General features: G+C 47.6%; 2 protein-coding genes across 9 annotated transcripts in view; both read right to left on the bottom strand.

Annotated features, from left to right (window-relative positions):
• Positions 1 to 235: 235 nt before the first annotated feature.
• On the bottom strand, positions 236 to 2,630 carry INSM1 (INSM transcriptional repressor 1). Its single transcript, XM_084516036.1, is given in 2 exon segments — positions 236 to 2,395; positions 2,398 to 2,630. Coding segments are annotated over 2 exon segments (1,485 nt in total). The 5' UTR covers positions 2,485 to 2,630; the 3' UTR covers positions 236 to 997.
• A 953-nt stretch (positions 2,631 to 3,583) lies between these two features.
• CFAP61 (cilia and flagella associated protein 61) overlaps positions 3,584 to 19,235 on the bottom strand; it is a 110,401-nt gene continuing 94,749 nt past the window's right edge. For 7 of the 8 annotated variants that reach the window (XM_084516026.1, XM_084516027.1, XM_084516028.1 and 4 more), the window contains one exon: positions 3,584 to 5,697. In XM_084516026.1, coding sequence (XP_084372152.1) covers positions 5,436 to 5,697 — 262 coding nt within the window. In that variant the 3' untranslated portion in view covers positions 3,584 to 5,435. Of the gene's footprint in view, positions 5,698 to 16,490; positions 17,206 to 19,235 lie in introns of those variants that run through there. The other variant, XM_084516029.1, reaches the window with a different exon arrangement.

Raw genomic sequence — 19,235 nt, 5'->3', positions numbered from 1 at the left:
GGCTGGGGGCCAACACCTGGGGCTCCTATCCCTGTCAGCCCCCCTGGGACCCAGCCTGCCTCACCTCGCTCTTCTCCCCCTCCCCCCTCCCCCCCCCCCCATAACTGCCTTTTAATTAATCTCATCAGAAAGCACAGAGCAGCGCGGTACCTACTGGGGTGCCCTCCAACAGGGCAGGCAGGGTCCGGCCCCAATCCCCCTGGCTGGGCCAAGCAGGAGGCAGTGGGGGCACGTCTGAATTTGAAAATATTTTATTTGAATAGTAAATAATTATACAGTTGAAACAGTTCTATCGAAGCACTCTATAAATAGCTAACAGTTAAGAAAATAATGTGTGTAGAAAAAGAGATTGCATCTAAAAGTAAGAGCTGTCGGTTGCACAGGATAAAATGGTTCAGACTGTGTGTTATTCTAGGTATAAAAGTTAAAACCTTTTAGCAGATCCCTTTAGAAAAAAAATCTTCTGAAATGCACAGTGAAATGGCAGGAGGGGGAGACAAAAAAAAAGCGCATTAGAACATCTGCAATCAAATAATATCAATCTTCATAATTAATATAAATAAATAACAAATAAATAACATAATTATGCAAACCAACATATACAAATAGTCAACTCATAAGCTACCTTAGTAAGGGCAAAACAAACGAAAACAGAAAGTTGGCATGTCACAGTTAAGGCATTTTCTACAGCATTTTCTGGAGACCAACAACAGCAGAGTCAAGGCATTTGTGGCTACACTAAAGGAAATTCTCATTTCTCCTGAAGCGCTTTGATCTGTTCGCATTTATAAAAAACTAAAAGAATAAGCGAAAAAAAAAAAAAAAAAAAAAAAAAAAAAAAAAAAAAAGAGAGAGACAGAGAGAGAAAGAGAACCCGGAAAAGTAACTGTAAAGCCAGATTCCAGCAGTTCACAAGCCATATTAAAGCTAACGGTGCGGCGAGTCCGGTGCGCAGCCCGCGGGAGGCGCTCGGCGGGCCGGGAAGGCACGGGCGGCTCTAGCAGGCGGGGCGCAGCGGCACCTGGAGCAGGATGACCTGCCTGTTCTCCGACGGGTGGCACTTGTTGATGTGCCGGGTGAGGCCGGGCGAGCTGTAGAAGGTGGCCGGGCAGTACTTGCAGGGGAAGACCTGGGCGGCGTGCAGGAGGCGCAGGTGCCGCTCCTGGCTGCTCTTGCTGGGGAAGGTCTCCCCGCACACGGGGCACAGGCGGCACTCGGCGGGCGGCGGCGCGGGCGGCACCTCGGCGGCGGGTTCGGGGGCCGGACCGGGGACCGGGACCGGGACCGGGGCCGGGGCCAGGGCCGCTCCCGCGGCCGGGGCCGGGGCCGGGTGACCCAGCAGGTGCTTGCGCAGGTAGGCCTGCCGGCGGAACCGCTTGGCGCAGCGCGGGCACTCGAAGAGCCCCTCCTCGGAGCCCGCCTCCGAGCCGCCGCCGGGGCTCGGCGTGTCCCGCTCGCTGCCGCTCGCCTCCTTCGGCGGCTCCTCCGCCGGTGCCCGGCCCGGCTCGGGGCCGCCCTTGGCGGCGGGCGCGCGCGGCTTGTGCCAGCGGCGGTGGGAGGCGAGGTTTGCGGGGCAGGAGAAGACTTTGTCGCACTCGGGGCAGCGGTACTCCACGCGGACGATGCGCGAGCAGCGGTGCTGCGCCAGCGCGAAGGGGTCCCCGTACTCCTCCTTGCAGAGCTGGCAGATGAACTCGCCCAGCGGCCGGGCGCAGCCGCCCCGCGCCTTGGCCGGCGCCTCCACCGGGCCCTCCTTGATGCGCAGCCCCAGCACGGGCGACGTGGTCACCTCGTCCTCGAAGGTCAGCTTGCGGATCGCCTTCGCCTTCTTGCCCGACGGCGCTTTCTGCCTGCCGGGCTCCGCCGCGCCCGGCGGCCGCTTGCCGGGCTGGGGGCGGCCGGAGGCGGCGGCGGCGGGGGGGGCCCCAACCGGAGGGGGTGGCGCGAGGCCGGGGGCGGCGGGGGCCGCGCCGGGGCCGTTGTTGGCGGCGGGCGCTTCGGCGTGGCCGGCGGCGGCGGCAGCCCAGAGCTTGAGCTCGGCGGGGGCGAAGAGCAGCGGGTCCATGGTGCTGGGCACGGCCGGCGCGGGGAAGGACTCCGCCGAGACGGGCGAGCCCAGGCTGAAGCCGCGCTCCAGGTACTTGTCCCTGCTGACGGGCCGCGTCGGGCTGTACAGCGCCTGCACGGCGGCATCTGGCGTCCCGAAGGGCACCGGCGGCGGCGAGTCCCGCGGAGCCGGCGGCGGCGCGGCGGGGCAGGCGGGCACCGGGGCGCCGCCGCCGGCGGGGAGCGGGGCGACCTCGCGGCAGGCGCGCACCCGGTAGGAGACGGGCGTGGGCCGCCGGCTGCGCTTCACCAGGAAGCCGCGGGGCATCTTGGCGGCGCCTCCGCGGGAGGCCGCCTCCGCGCCCGGCGGCAGCGGCGCTCGCTCCCCTCTCGGCCCCGCGCTGCCGCCGCCGCCGCCTTTAAGCGGGCCCGGGCCATTGTTCGGCCCGGCGGCGGCGGCCGCGGCCAATCAGCGGCGCCGCGGCGGGCGGCGGCGGCGGGCGGAGCGGCTGCACCTGAGCCCGGGCCCCCGGCCGCCCCCCCGCGGCGCGGCACACGCCCGGCCCGCCCCCGGCACGCGTGGGCCTTTGTGTGCCGCCCGCCGCGGGGCCCGGCCCGCTCCCCTCCCCTCCCCTCCCCTCGCCGCGGGCCGCGTCCCCGTTCCCCCCCCCTCCCCCCTCCACGGGGGTGCGGGTCCGGAGGCTCCGGCGCGCTGCGGGGGCCCGGGGTGCCGCTCGGCGTCAGGCGTTGGACGGAGCCCCTGCAGCCGGGCGGGGGGCGCCGCGGGAGGCGGGGGACCGGGCGCTGCCCCTGCCCCGCGAGGGGCCGAGCCCCGCGGGTCGGCCGCTACCTGTTAGCGCCGCTCCCGGGCCGCGCGGACACGCGGCAGGTGCTAGGGCTGCCCCTCGGCCCTTTGTCCGCGCCCCGCAGCCCGGGGCCGGGCCGGGCCCAGCGCCCCGCAGGTGGCGGCCGGGGGGTGGGGGGCAGCAGCCGGCCCGGCCCGGGGTGCTGGGGGCGGGGGCGGGCGGGCGGCACGCGCGGCACCCCCCGCCCGGCCCGGCGCGGCCGCCTTTGTGCGCGGCATTAGCATAAAGCTGCGCCCCGCCGCCCGGGGCCGCACAAAGGGCCGAGGGGGAGGGGCTGCTCCCGGCACCGGCACCGGGGGAGGCGCCGGCGGGCCGGGCCGGGCCGACACGGGTCGAGCTCGGCCCACGGGCTGCGCTGCCCGCCCCGTGCCGCCCCCCCCGTGCCGCCCGGTCCCGTCCCGCTATTAGCATACAGCTGCCGGCCCGCCGGGCACGCGCCGCGCCCCCCCGCCGGGGGCTGCCCCCGAGACGCCGCCCCCGCTCCCCCCCCCCTCCTCTCCCCTCAGAGCCGGGCCCGTCCCGCCGCCCCCCCGGCGCCCCGCTCACCTGCGGCCGGGGCGTACATGGGCAGGTGCGGGCGGTGGCGGCGCAGGTAGCGCAGGACGGGCTCTGGGGGCAGCGGCCGCTCGTCCGCGAGGCGCTCCGGGGGCGGCTCGGGCACCTGCGGGGCGGCAGCGCTCAGCCGGGGCGCGGCGCGGGACGGAGTCGCCCCAGGCTCAGGTCCCCCCGGGTCCCGGTTACCCCCCCCCAGCCCCGGGCCGTGCTGGCGGGGACCCAGCCGAAGGGACGGGGCCGGGCGCTGGGCACGGGCACCGCGCCCGAGCCGTGCGCACGCCGCTTGCGGCGCTGGGTGAAGGTTTCTGCACGGGGCTTGGAAGCGCTCCCCGTGCCAGCCGCAGCTGGCCCCTCCAGGCATGTGTTGCTTCGGTGTTCCTTAAATATTTCCTTAAACGTTGCCCCTAAACGCGTGAGACTCATCACCAGTCTCTGTGGAAACCGTAACTGGAAACGGCTGACCTGTGCGTGTTTACTCTGGGTTCTTAACCAACTCTCTATAAGACATGCTTTTTCCTCGCTTTTACATTTCATTACTAGCTTATTTGCATGCCGAAGTGAGCTGAGCTATGAGCAACAGGAAGCACAGACGGCAGGTCTCCTGCCCCACACAGCAACACCAAGCCAGTCCCAAGGCACGTGTGAGGTATTCCATACCATGCCTCTGGTAGTGTGCCAGGGAGGAGCGCCCGAGGAAAGTGTACAAAAGTGGCAGTCAATAAGTATTGTTAAAATCACCATGAAGAAAATCCAAGCAAAAATACAAAAAGCAAAGCCAAATTTGCATCCAGATGCAGTTACCGTCATCTGTGTTTCTGGCTCATAGAGGTGCCTTTGGTGCATTCAGTGAGACTATTTTTGTGTGTCAGGTCTGCTGCCACTAGAAAAGGGTAAGGCAAGCAAATCTCTAATAGTGACATTTGTAGGACACCAATTCCCCTTTCTCTAAAGTTGTTCACATTTACAGCATGTAAAATGTGGTTGAGTGATGGCAGGAGAAACACTTCTCATCAGGCCTCCCATTCTGCACAGAATTTCATTTTGTGTTCTTTTATAGGTATCTTTCAAGAGAGTCTAAAAAAAAAAAAACTGTACCAAGGCATTGTCAGTATCATGACAATAGGAGGAAAATTGCATCTTGCCCTTTGGGAGGAGGCAGGGGCTGAGCATTTGTGTATTACAGCTGTGACACAAGACAGCACACCAGTTTGGGTCCTGTGAGCAGGTGGGCTGCCGTCCACGCAGCATCCCTTGCTTTTGTCAGCCTCTGTCCGTCCATAGTTGATTCTGTTTGCTTTCTGCAGTTAAAAACTTTGCAAGTGAATGCTTAAAAACACTGCATTCACACAGAATCTCACTGCATAAAACAAAAGCAAAGACAGCATGAGGAAAGGGAAGGCCAAGTGGTCCCTAAGAGCAGGTTGGAAGGATCAGGATTCGGGCTGCCATTAGGTCTGAGAGCAACCAGAAATGCGCTGGGGTGGGGCAGTCCTTGGGTGGCTGGAAATCTGCTGCAGACAGCAGTTGTTTCACGGTGTGCTGTGGGTTTGGGTTTTGAGCAGGGGTTTTTACAGGCTACTGAGGCTTTATGCCTCTTGTCTACAGTACGAAGGCTAAAGCTGTAAACAGCGCTAGCAAACATTTTAATTCTTATTGAGGAAATCCACCTATCACTGAAAAAAAAAATGACTCTTTTATTTACAAAGGCCATTCCCTATGTGTAGATGTTGAAAAATCTACTTTTCATAGCCTCAACTGAGACAGGTTTAGAATGGCATTTAGTGTGTTCCTATTAGGATATTTTTTTTAAGTGATAACTGGACAAAATAAGCCTCCAGATCCTCCTGGATATTTTTACTAAACTGCACGTGTAATGTAAAAATGCTGTGCTGGAAAACAAAGCAATTTAATGAAAAGTTCTACTGACAAATCTAAAAATGTGCCAAAACAATGAAACCAAACAGTATGCTATACGTGGTAAAACCCCTTGGCTAGGTATAGGATCTGTTCAGGTTTCCCAAAGGAAATAGCTAAACAGAAACACAACACTTTAGGAGAAGGATGGGGAAAGAAACCAAAGCGAACAACACTAACAAATTGTCCAAATAATAAAATGCACTCACTGGTCATTTTTCTTACCTGTTCCGACAGCAGGATTTGGCGCAGTTCCTTCTTGAGATCAATAAACTGATCGTGATAGATGGCCATGGACCAAGGTTCCCTGAAGTAGCTGGTTAAAAAAGAAGAAATTTAGTTATCTTGTGAACCTCTCATTAACCACTAATAAAGTATTTACCTGCTTTTTTGCCTTTATAAATTACAGTTCTGAACCCATCATGATCGTTTGTTCATGAAATGCCTCCCGTAACAGCATGGTCAATCAATTCTTTTAATGGATGTTCCTGATGTACAGCCAGCTTCAGTAATTACATTTAAAGTGGCTTAATTCAGAGCTGTGGCAAGACCCAGTGAAGAATCCTGATTTTATCAGAATTTAAAAGCCCAAAGACCTGTAAAGAACGGTGTCTCCATTATCTGTCCTCATTTGAGAAAAGCAGATTGCAGGATTAACTGAACTGCTGCATAAACAAATTAAATTTGTGTAGACAATGACACAAATGTTGTTCATCATTAAGGTTTCTGGATTAATAAAGGCCAGAAAAACAGGCCACAACAATGTTGCAATATGTTCTTTGCAGTAGTGTGCTGAAGCTAAATTGAGGCTATTCTAGGAGGAAGCTCTTGTAACTTTTTCTTCCACTGACAGCATTCGTGACAGCATTCTTCTGTGAAAAAGGAGTAAAAGGATGGCGAGGACATGACTCGACGTAGAACTTCAATGCTGCAAATACAATGTGAGGCAACTCAATTACAGAGCTGTGAATTATTTCTGTCGCCTCTATAAGGAAAAATAATTTTTACAGTTTCACAAAATGCTGTGCATGTGTATGTCTTGCTAATGCTAACCAGAGGCTCACCCAAAGAACGACTGAACGGATGTCAACAGGGTCACCCGGGAGGCTTTACGAGGGGTGCACTTGCGTGGCCACAACCAATGTTGCTCTCTTTGGAAAGTCAGTGGCATTGCTGGCACTGCTGTTAGGAGTGCACCTGTGCTACTGCTCAATGCAGTTGCATGGTCAATAAGTGAACATCTGCGTAAAAGCAACTTAAAAGGTGACATGTAAACTTAATAAGTCTGACTTATCTGTCTCTACAGAAAACGAATGTGCTGTTTCCTTTTGGCAGAAGAAAGGTTTTTGTAATGTCAATTTGCCCTATTTTCTGCCTCTCAGAAAGTTTTATTCTTCTTGAATGAAAAGTTTCATTCTTTTTGAATTAAACTTCAGCTCTCATTAATGACCTGCACAATTCACAACACTTTGTGTACGTGGCAGAACTTAGTTTGTTTTTTTACACGCTCATCTCATGATAAGCTCTTTTTTCCCTTTTCACTGTGTCCCCTTCATCTGCATTTCACTTTGTATTGTCAGCTGTCTGGGCTGGGGCTGCCTCTACATGTGATCTGCAGTGTCTGGCACAGTGGGGCTCTTGGTAGATGTTTTCCCAGTATGAATATTTATTGACGCTATTACAAATACTATGTTCTTGCTACGGTAAATCCTGCCCAGCCTCAGAGTCTCTGGCACCATGTGACCAAGACTGATGCTACTTGGTCATTTGGATATGAAATGTGCTAAAGAGCTCAGCTTCAAGTATCTTAATTTAAGTAATTATGTACCTGTAAGGTGCAGAGAGAACAGGATATTCCCCAAATATTGAAGCAAGTTCAGTTTCAGAAGAAAAGCCCCACCCAACCCAAACCTTTAACTTAATGTCAAAATTAGGTAGCAAAGCAAGGAGAAGGGTGGTGTGTGAGTGTGTGTGTTATATAAGAATACATTAAGATAATTAAAGGCTGTCCAGTTTTACTGATATGCCCTGTTCCACCAGCCAAACATTTTATGTTTACACGTTGGTATTTGGATTCAAATTCTAACCCTAATGGTGATTTCGTCTCTTGATTGAGGCACATCTAACTGCCTTACATTCATTACATCATTCACCTACCTCACCAAGATGTCGCACTAAATAATGTTTATAAAATATTTCAGGGATGCTTTATGTTGCTGCTACCATCACCAGTTCAGCCAGTAAGTGCATTTTTTTGCCAGTTCTTGTCATTGTTCCCAGATTTGGAGCTTAAAAAATTAAATTTGCCACCAATTTACAATATTTGATGTGAATAAAATGCCCTTTTTGGAAAATGCTTTGTTTGCATTTTCCAGATAGACTGCCAAGAGGAGCTACCAGTAAACAACCTTTACTCCCTGATTTCTTTTACTTCTCTTCATCTGAAGAAACGTAAGCATCAAAGGCAATTTATAGAGGTACTTCACAGAAACACTTTTCCGTTGCTGTGCTGGCTCTGCATTTTTATCTTTCTTTTTTTTTTTTTTTAATTATTTTTTTTTTTTCCATTCTAAGCACCTTTCTAAAAGGACATATGGTATTTTTGAGAAAGCACATCTATGTATAGCTGTTAAAGCAAAGTTTAATAATGAGAAGAAAAAAAAAATCGAAGCCAAACCAACAAGTCAACTTTCTGAGGCTCATTCTGAATTTTATTACCAATTTAGCAGCAGTCCCTCAGGGCAAGCTGTAGAAGGTTTGAAAGTATAATGCTCTTCAGTATACAAGATGAAGCTGGCATGCTACCAATGGAGGCTCAAAGGCTCCTCAACTATCATGAGAACGGCATCTGCCACATGTTTGCACCATTTAGTCTTTCATAACCTGCCAGAGTGATCAGGCTAAATATGTACAAGATGGCAATGTTTGCCAGAAGCATAACGGGTTTTCAAACTTGGTCACTTCCTAACGGGGATCCCCTGCTGGCAGATTTTTATATCTACAGCAGCTATCACAGGAAGGCATTTGTAACGAGATGGGATGAAATGGTCTCCTTTTGAAGACAGTAAGCGACATCTTTTTTGTTGCTAGGGAGCTGTTCTTGCCTTTCATTGACAAACAATATTTAAAGTCTGTTCTGCCTCATTTGTCATATATAGCCTATATTAGATGAAAGGGAAGAAGGAGGAAAATATTTAGTGGCATCCTGTACAAAAGACAGGGAATATTTCACTTTTGAAGAGATACAGCACAACAAAAAATGGGTAAAGTTGGCTACTGCTAGCAAGCAAAAATGGAGTATGCATGGAAACGGTTTTCAGTCTGAGAGCTTTACTCTGCAGTTCATTTTTAACCTACACAGCACTTTCAGAGAACAACGCTGTTGTCTCTAGGGAAGTTAATTCTGAAGTGGCCACACTTGTGCGATGTGTCCTCTCAAAGGCAGTGAGGACCTGGTGCCGACCTCTGGCAATGGTCCAGTCGGGTAAGCCAGGTGCAGCAGGCATGAGGTGTGCCGCTGACTGCACGATGTGAAGGCCAGGAAATCTTAACGATTGAAGCAGAAGCCCTCAAATAAGAATCAATTCTTACAACCAAAACAAAAAAGCAACAAAAGTTAAGAAAAAAATGTAAATAATTACAGCTTTACAAATAATTTGAAGTCCCGTAGTAAGAAACTAATGGCAGAAGGGTGAAGCTCTGCAGGCTGAGCTTATCTACTCTGATAGATTTAATCACAGAATCACAGAATCATAATTGTAGGGGTTGGAAGGGACCTCAAGAGATCATCGGGTCCAACCCCCCTGCCAAAGCAGGTTCCCTAGAGCAGGCTGCCCAGGTAGGTGTCCAGACGGGCCTTGAATATCTCCAGAGAAGGAGACTCCACAGCCTCCCTGGGCAGCCTGTCCCAGTGCTCCGTCACCCTCACCGTGAAGATCTTTCTCATGTTGGTGCGGAACTGCCTGTGCTCTATCTTGTGGCCATTGCTCCTGGTCCTGTCCCCACAAACCACTGAAAAGAGGTTGGCCAAATCCCACTGTCTCCCACACTTAAAATATTTGTAAACATTGATAAGAACCCCTCTCACTCTTCTTTTCTCAAAGCTGAACAGACCCAGGTCTCACAGTCTTTCCTCATAGGGAAAATGCTAATCATCCTTACCATTTGCAGGCTTGGCATAACTGTAATACTCATACAGACCAGTTTTATCACACCACAGCAGTATTTTCCAACCTTCTGCAAGTTGGGCTTCCCTTCATAAAAATGAAACAAAGTGAGGCCCAAGTAGCTCCCACGCATACCGTCAAAGATACGTTTATAAAGATTGTTGCCGATTTTGTCATTTTTATATTTGGCACTTTTTTTGAAAAATCTCACCTGAAATTCTCTCAAAAAAAAAAATCACCAGTGGAAAGAGAAACTAAGAGCAGTGATGTGAATGTATCAAAAGTAGCAAAAAGAAATTAGAAACCAATTTTTTTTAAAAAAAAAAAAGCTTGTTTTCTGATTCCTCTTAATTTGAAAGCCAATCTCATTAATTACAACTTAAAACCCAATGGTTTACTTTTTAATACAAGGACTGTAATAGGTTTTTAATTACGTCCATTCCTTTTCTTGCTGCTTCCATGAGGCAGATGACAGCAGAAATAACTGGTGCCGCTGTGGTCAGGCCTGGGGCACACCTTGTGGATCAGGAGTGCAGAGCCAACAGCTCATTAAACTACGGAGGAACAGTCACTGCCTGCAGGTGAGTTCATCAGGTTACCAGAAGGTGTGCGCGTGCCAAGACAGAAAGGCTCTCGTGCAGAACCCAGCTAAGAGAACTGAAGCCAAGGACCTCGCCAGCTGGATGCTTGTGGCTGCCCCATCTGCGCTCCTGGTGACTTCTCTGCTGCGAGGCTGGGATGAGGGAGGATTCCAACAGCCTAGAGGGCAGCTGTGCACCGGTTCCTTGTGAGAACGCCTTCGGAGAATCCTTTGGTAGACCACTGGCATGTTTGAACCACAGTTTTGGGTGATGTTGTCTGATGCTGTTTGTTGGTCTTCTTTTGTTATGTAAAACTTTTATGGCAACAGTAATGAAACCAAATTGAACTCCTTGCCTCCTGCTATCCCCACTCTTTCACAGAGAATCTATGAAGTGGTTTGCGTCCCTTTGTAACTTCTGGTAAATGTCTCTAGATAGCTAGGATCCATATGGATCTCTTGAAATCACATCTGTGTCATAACAAAGCAGCCCATAGGTCAATAATGACCTGCTTTATGTCCTGCTCAGGTCAGAGGCACTCTGCTCAATGTTGCATCTTCCATCATCCAGCACTGTAAGCACATGCAGTTGGTTGTCAGAGCGGCATGCATTTTTTAGGACATAAAATAAAGCAGTCACTGGTAAGCTCATCTCCTGTGAATCTGTGATTAAAGTTTCTGTTTGTCTCCACGGCTTCCCACACTTACTGGTGAAGTCACAAATTAGATGTCCATTTTTCTTGGGTTATTTTTTTTTAAAGAAATGTAATCCTTGAAATGCAAAAGTTTCCAGGCTGCATCAGCTATCTCTGAATGATACTGTATCACAGAATCACAGAATCACTTAGGTTGGAAGAGACCTCTAAGATCACCCAGTCCAACCTCTGACCTAACACTAACCAGTCCTCCACTAAACCATTTCACTGAGCTCTACATCTAAACGTCTTTTAAAGACCTCCGGGGATGGGGACTCCACCACTTCCCTGGGCAGCCCATTCCCATGCCTAACAACCCTTTCGGTAAAGAAGTTTTTCCTAATATCCAACCTAAACCTCCCTGGTGCAACTTTACCCCATTCCCCCTCATCCTGTCACCAGGCACGTGGGAGAACAGACCAACACCCACCTCACTACAGCCTCCTTAAGGTACTTGTAGAGAGCAATAAGGTCGCCCCTGAGCCTCCTCTTCTCCAGGCTGAACAAGCCCAGCTCCCTCAGCCGCTCCTCGTAGGACTTGTTGCAGCTCCTCTGCCAGATCTCTCAGTACCCTCGGGTGGATCCCATCCGGTCCCATCGACTTGCATACATCCAAGTGCTGTAGCAGGTCGCCAACCATTTCCTTGTGGATTATGAGGGCCACATCCTGCTCCCCATCTCCTTCCACCAGCTCAGGGGGCTGGGTACCCAGAGAACAACTGCTCTTGCCACTAAAGACTGAGGCAAAGAAGGCATTAAGGACCTCAGCCTTATCCTCATCTCTTGTCACTAAGTTCCCCCTCCCCCGCCATCCAGTAAAGGATGGAGATTCTCCTTAGTCCTCTTTTTTGTGTTGTATTTATAAAAACATTTTTTTGTTATCTTTAATGGTAGTAGCCAGTTTGAGATCCGGATGAGCTTTGGCCTTTCTAATTTTGTCCCCACAAAGCCTCGCAACATCCTTACAGTCCTCCTCAGTGGCCCGTCCTCTTTTCCAAAGATTATAAACCCTCTTTTTCCTTCCTAAGCTCTAGCCACAACTCCCTGTTCAGCCAGGCCGGTCTTCTTCCGCGCCAGCTCGTCTTTGGGCATGTGGAGACAGAGCACTCCTGAGCAGTTAAGATTTCCTCCTTGAAGAGTGCCCAGCCTTCCTGGACTCCTCTGCCCTTCAGAACTGCCTTCCAACGGACTCTGCCAACCAGTGTCCTGAACAGCTCAGTCAGCCCTCCAAAAGTCCAAGGCAGCAGTTTTATTGATCCCCCTCCTGACTTTGCCAAGAGTAGAGAACTCTACCATTTCGTGGTCACTCTGCCCAAGACAGCTCCCGACCACCACATCTCCCACCAGTCCTTCTCTGTTTGTGAAGAGAAGGTCTAGCGGGGCACCTCCCCAGTACACTTACTAACCAGCTGCATCAGGAAGCATCTTCCATGCTCTCCAGGAACCTTCTAGACTGCTTTCTCTAAGCTCTGTTGTATTTCCAGGATATGTCTGGGAAGTTGAAGTCCCCCACGAGATGGCGATTGCGCGAATTCTGCCAGCTGCTTATAAAATGCTTCTTCTGTCTCCTCATCCTGGTTCAGCAGTCTGTAGCAGACCCCCACCAGGATGCTTGCCTTGTTGGCCTTCCCACTGATCCTAACCCATAGGGACTCAACCTTAGCATTCCCAGCCTTGAGTTCCACAACATCAGAACACTCTCTAATATAGAGAGCCACACCACCACCCTTTCTATGCTATCTGTCCCTTCTGAAGAGCCTATAGCCAGACATTGCAGCACTCCAGTCATGGGAGTGGTCCCACCACGCTTCCATGATGGCAACCAAGTCATAGCCTGCCTGCTGCACGATGGCTTCCAGCTCCTCCTGTTTGTTACCCATGCTGCGTGCATTAGTGTAGATGCACTTCAGTTGAGCCATTGCTCTCTCCCCCAGCCCTGACATTGTTCCCTCTGGCTCATTTCTAATGAGCCTCCACATCCCCCTTCTTACCTAGTTTAAAGTCCTCTCAATGAGCCCTGCCAGCTCCAATTTGATCAGTTGTCAAATATTAAGCCTTCAAACTATTCAAAATAATTTTTTAACACATTTAGATTCTTCAGACTTGAAATGATTTTGGCCATTTAAGAAAGCTGACTTTCTCATTGGTGCTTTTAGCATGTGATGGAAAAAGTTACCCTACTGGTGGTGTGCCTTTGCTTCAGCATACTTCATTCCTTCTGATAAATTTTGCCACAGTAAGGGAAAGGTGCTGCAATTATAGACACAAACTTATCCACAACGACAAACACAGACAAAACTAAACAGTTGCTCAGCTGACCTGGGCTTGAGTATACTACAGTTACACCACGAGTACCTATGAAGAGCAGGGAATTCCACTCCAAGGAGCGGGGAGAGGAAACTGTTGTTGGGATGGACAGAAATATGTATAAGAAGAAATGTTCCATCTTGCCATGAAAAGAGAAGATTCATTGTTTTGGGGAAAATAATTGATATTTTTAAGAATCAATTACAAAAATACTGTGATTCTAGTGGAAGATATAGAATATTTGTAGCTATACCTTGTATAAGTGGACCAGAAATCAGAGAGTAGAAATTCAGTTGCTGACAATACAAATACCATAAACACTGAGCATTTCCTACTATATATCAACTGACCAATAATTTGGAAAAACAGCTTGTATATGTAAGTAAAAATCAACACCAACTTGTGCTAACTCCCATAATGAAGCACTTGAAAACATTGTTCTTAATCACAAAGAATATAAAATGTTCTCTGGTTTGCAGTTTCTTAAAACTCACTTAAAATTGCTGAACAATCAAGCACAAGTTGGAACAATTGCATGCTAATAGCAAGAATGCTATTTAACTCCTTGCTCTATAGTTCCACTCACTGAACACCCATTTGCCCAAGCATTTGAGTTACTCCTGTTGAATTCATTAATCTGGGACTATTACTGCTCTGACCCAGTAATTAGTGAAATCAGTACTTTTATGGATAATGAGTCTGGATCTATGATTTATTGTGTTAGGGATATTTACAAAATAGTGATGCAGTTCATTAACTTATAGGCTGATGATTCATTTGTCCTTTTTGGTAAGTAAATCATAGACAGAAAGCCTGTGGGTTTTTTTCTACTTTTAACAGAAGCAGTAAAGCCTTCCACTTGGAAGACAACTGGTTTAAAACCTCTGGTTTATCGAACCCTTTTGTTTGCAGCTGAAAGAGCAAAAAACAGTGCAGTGTAACAAATCTCTCAGTTGTTGCTCAAGACAAATGGCCACTGACTCAAGCCTTTGTAGCGGGCAAGGCTCAGCCCCCAATCAAAACAAAGAGAAAATCAAAACAAAACAAGACAACAACAAAAACAAACAACACACACACAAGCATCACACTGGGGCTACTGCAGAGACATGGTGACTTCAGTAGGAATGGTAGGTCATGGTTTACAGTGTTTACTGCTTGCCAGCACCTTCACTTTGCAAAGGCCAGTTATCCATCATGACTGATAAATCACTTCTGTTTTCTGCATTTTTAATATCCAGGAAATGTTACAATAAAGTGCCATTACCTGGAGGCACCGTTAAAAAACAAATCTTAGCAGCATTTGCTTCCTGTTGAAATGCTGCAGTCCTTTCCTATTCTCAGTAACCACATAGAGACATTCTCCATTATTTCAGCACTGGGAATTTGTGTCCAGTGCTTATTTTACTAGATAGTAGTAGTTATTGTGTATCTCATTGTCACTAAATGCTACTCTTTAAACTTTCTAAACTTTGTGCCTTTTAGATCTGATATAAAAACATTGCTGTCTGTTCTTTCTACAGAAAAATTATAGCTGACCCTCATGTAAGGTTTATTGCATTTTTTCACATAAGACTATTTCACATGTAATGTATTATGAAAAACAATTAAAAGGAAATTAAATCTGACTCACAAAATCAACAAATATGCTGTGTGGAGTGGTATGATTGCTTTTCTGTAATTACTTGCTTATGAATTCAGAGTTCAATCATTCATAATGGTTTGCATAATTATTAATATGAATCAGCAATGTTTGACTGCAAATTAGTGTGGTAAGACTCAGCTGACTGGCCTTTACTTACTAATTTGGACGTGGGGTTTCTTAGTAACGTAGCTCTTCATTAGCAAGTTAGCTGCTTCTTAAAACTACATTAATATATAAAAACTGAAAGTCACCTAAAGGGGTCTACCATTGGTATTGATTTGCTGTGAAAGTACAGCTTTACCAGGGTACCTTGGGGTTAGCATTTAATTCTAGTAAGGAAAATAGATGTTAGTGCTTTGATATCCCTTCATGCGTTCATTTTTCCTTTGCTCTCTCTTCATAAAAAGCACACAATTTGTCCTCTAATTAGGCTGCAAAGTGTACTGAGTAGCATTAGTCCCTTTCAGCCATGCTCACTACCTGCCACATTTCCTTTCTGGTTTTTTTCAAGCCTGCAGAAAATAAGTCTCACTGTCCGCATGATGAACAAAAGCCTCAGGTGGAATCCCTTAAATGTAACTGCAGTGTGCTAATGTATGGGACCCAGCACATCTCGGACAGCACTGCAGTCTAGTTTTTCTCTTAATGAACAATCATGCTCCATTTTGGAAAGTCTGTTTTGAAACCAGATTTTGTATGTAAAATGTATTTCTTGTTTAATCAATTATTATCCAGGCTATATGTAATAAATGTATATCAGTAACTAGTCCTTTAAAAAATAATATTGGAAACATCAAATGTTCTTTTTCCTAATTTTTCTATTATGCTGTGAGATTTATTAGAGCTGTGCCATTAAACAATCCACTGTGGCATTTCTGCTTAAACTCTCATTAAATGACACTGATTAATACATCACTTTTAGCCTAAAGTACATAGTATTATGATGTGTGAATTGAATTTAAGCAGAAAAGGCCCAACAGTTACTTTGAAAGAAGCAAATGTTGTTTATACTGCTCAAAATATTTAAGCGTTTAGCTTGAACAGCTAGTACAAAAAATTAACGTGAGCATAAATGAGTGTGTTTGAAGAGAACAGCTACGGAAACATCCAGTGGTATTATCTGCTTTTATAGTTTGTGGGTGGAATTTTCCAAGGCTCCTTACTGAATGGCAGCTTGACCCCCTTCACTCCTTGCTGTTGTGTGTTTGGGAGCCTTCTGTCTGACTGCGTATCAGTAAGACTTAGGTTCTTGCATCAGGGATTTCTTTGGTAAAAAAAAATAAAAAAATAGACTTAGGCACAGAGCGTTACACAAGATTTACGTACTTATGCCAACAGGGGTACCTCAAAAACTTCTACATGGTTACTGGGTAACCTTGCAAGGCTTTTCTCCTAAACATCTGGTTGTGGAGATGCCCAGAAGTACATCTCTCTAACCGTGACTGAGCAGCAAAGTCTTATCTTACATATGCACTTCCCAGTTATAGCTGGAAAGTTGACATATATAATAGAGCAACGTCTGAATCTTCAGGTGTTCCCCTCAAAATAGGAAGTAGGAATTAACTTACTACTTCGCACACTCAGAAATTACTCGGTGCCTTTTTGTTCCTCCCCTAATCAAAACAACAAGAAAAAATACTTCTGAGAATCCTTCACGTTGTTTTCTTCTCATTTTTTGAAGAAGGGCAGTCCTTATTTTAAATCAACTAATGCAAAATTTCAGCACTTATCTGTATGAATCTCAAAGGCGTTGTCTATATCAGCAAACAGTTCAGACAGTGGAGTGGATGTGACACCCCCACTGGACGTGTTTCAGGGTTTTATTCTGATTGCTCTCTTGGGCCGACTGCCATGTGGTCTCATGGGCAGGACACCAGCATGCAACTCATCGTGCTAGTTCGTTTCTTCCACCAGGCATGCAGCCTGTGTGCACCGAGATGGCTCCAGGATGCAAACCGAAGCCTAGTGAGTACAGATGGCTAAAACACATTTCTGGTAAGAGCTAAATATAAATGCAGTATAAATAGAGCACTTAGTACTCTGTGTTACGTGTGATTCAAGCACTTTGCCACATCATGCATTAGTCTATCACCATGCTTTACAAACTGGTAAGTACCAGAAGCGCTTCTCATACAGCATCTTCCTAACTTCAGCGTTACACTAAGAGTAAACTCTGAATGAGCCCAAGAAGAAACTGTAGAAGGGGATGGCTGATCAACACAACATTTCAGAGGGTGCCTTTTAGAAACTGGTCGGCATAACGGTGTGCCTATGACAGGATTCCTCATCACTGCCAGCCCAAATCCGTGCTGTTTGTCCCAGCACTGCTGCCTTTGCTTCTCTCGCTGTCATGCGATAGTGGTGCTCCTTTGTCTTGTCATCAGCATTACTGCTTCATTAATGGGATGCAACCAGCATCTTCTGCAGGTCATGTCTGAAAACAAGTTCATTATTGCAATATCCCAAGTAAGAAAATCCCCTACAACATCCCAAGTAAGAAAAGCACTCACACCTAATTTGATAAATAAGCTAGTTAAGTATTTTAGAAACTAGTGGGCCAGATTTTTATGCATTGTGTTAGTAAATTTGGTTTTCATTAATGCCAAATGAAGCCTATATGAAGCACTTCTCTCTCATATTAAAGGCATGATGCCAGTGAGCATCCATTTGGTTGCCAAGTACCAGGAGACCCCTGTAATTATATGTTCTGTACTCAAGATGCAGCAAAGGGAGATTCCACTGCTCTGTAAACACATTCCATAACTTGGCAACTGCCTTACAGTTGCCTTCACCTCAGAAGCATACAAAAGGGTACAACTGGCCAGTTACATTCCTCCTTTGTGAAGCAGTGTGGAGCACTGACAACCAAAACCAAATGCACAAGCTTAAAAGAAAAAGTATTTCAGGCCTCTTCCCACACCTGCCTCTTTTATCTGCTGCTATGGGAATGGGAAGGATTTGAAGGGTTTCAGTGAGCACCAGAGACCTCCGAGGGAAAGGAAGGAGTGTGGTGTAGGGAGTGCTTCATGTTACACCTGCTGGGATTTGCTTTCTTTTCCCTTCAAGAAAAATCTTCCCTGTCGGGAAGAGCCTCACTCTTAGGTGCTTAAATTCCATCTGAGCCTTTTCAAGATGCAACCTTACAGAAAATCAATAAAACCTGCAGAAATTCCTTCCTGAAGTGGATTCCAAATCTAGGTAGTAATACTGTGAAACATCCAAGTGACATGAAAAGAATGTACACAAAATCCTCAGCTTCAGGATACTGTCTGTGGTTCCTAAGGTTGTGTCTGCCTGATGTCTGACAGCAACATCTGAAGACCTCTCTGCTCAGGAACACAGTGGCCGAAGGCCCAGACGGAGTGAGTGCACCAGCCATGGCGGCACCAGGCAGATGGAAGACTGACCATTGCTGATGCTGTGCTGGCTTCTTGGAGCACAATGACAAGTGAGAATGAGACTTTGCATGGTCAGGGACTGTTGCCTGTCTACGACCCTGACAACTTGCCCGGCAGACCATGGCATCCTGTAAAACAGCCAGAGGGATGAGCAGCCAGAAGAGACAGCTGTCTGACTGGTTGTGACCATCTTTTGGCTTAACAGCCTGTTTCCTCAGATGTTGTTTGCATAGGTAGAAACAAAAACATTGGCTCTTAATTTCATGTTTAGCTAAGTAATGGACTGGGCCACTCAGATGCTACTCTAAATTAAGCTGGAGTACCTAACACATGGTAGGATCAGGCTTAACTGTAGGCAATTGTTTTTGAAAAATCTAGTATCTGTTGTTATCACATTAATATCTATGTCACTGGGATCACAGCTAAGGCAGCTGGGCATTCTGAGGAGCATTCAGTTTAACTCTGCAATTGTAGAGTTGCACTGAGACCTCCTTTAAGAATGTCCATAGTATCTGTCCGCTAAAGTAGGAGAAAGGAAACTTGGAAAATCATTAGTTCCATCAGATTCAGTTAGAACAGCCAACACAAAGCTAAAAGCATTGTTTCCCTTAAACATGATAATAATTCAAAAGCATTTGAGACTTTCAGTGAGCTGTCAAAGTACTGTCAGACAGAGGAGGAGTATTCAGCTCACTAAACGATAACAGACTCTCAAGTGCCCTAGTGCATTTCTTAGTCATGGGACCAAGGAAATATAGTTTCACAACTATGTGCTGTTTTTGTTTGTTTGTTTTGTTTTGTTTTTCAGTTATTGCTCACCAGGTTTGTAAATCTGCCAACTTGAAGTCCTAGAGGCTTCTTTTAGAGGCAGCTTTTAATCATGCTGAACTCATACTGAAATCAATGGAACTTTTCCCTTCATACAAGGAAACATTATTTATCTCCTTTAGTAGCAGTTTCATGCGTGCAACCGGAAGGGGTTACTTCTTCAAGTTAGCTGAATCTTGAGGGCCTGTCACTAATGCTAATTTGAAAATGGCACTGGCCCATTATGGCCAGGAAATCC

Source organism: Aythya ferina (genome assembly GCF_964211825.1).
Source record: "Aythya ferina genome assembly, chromosome: 3".
NCBI lineage: Eukaryota > Metazoa > Chordata > Aves > Anseriformes > Anatidae > Aythya > Aythya ferina.
Note: the sequence above shows the minus strand (reverse complement) of the source record. Positions and strands in the feature narration are given on the sequence as shown.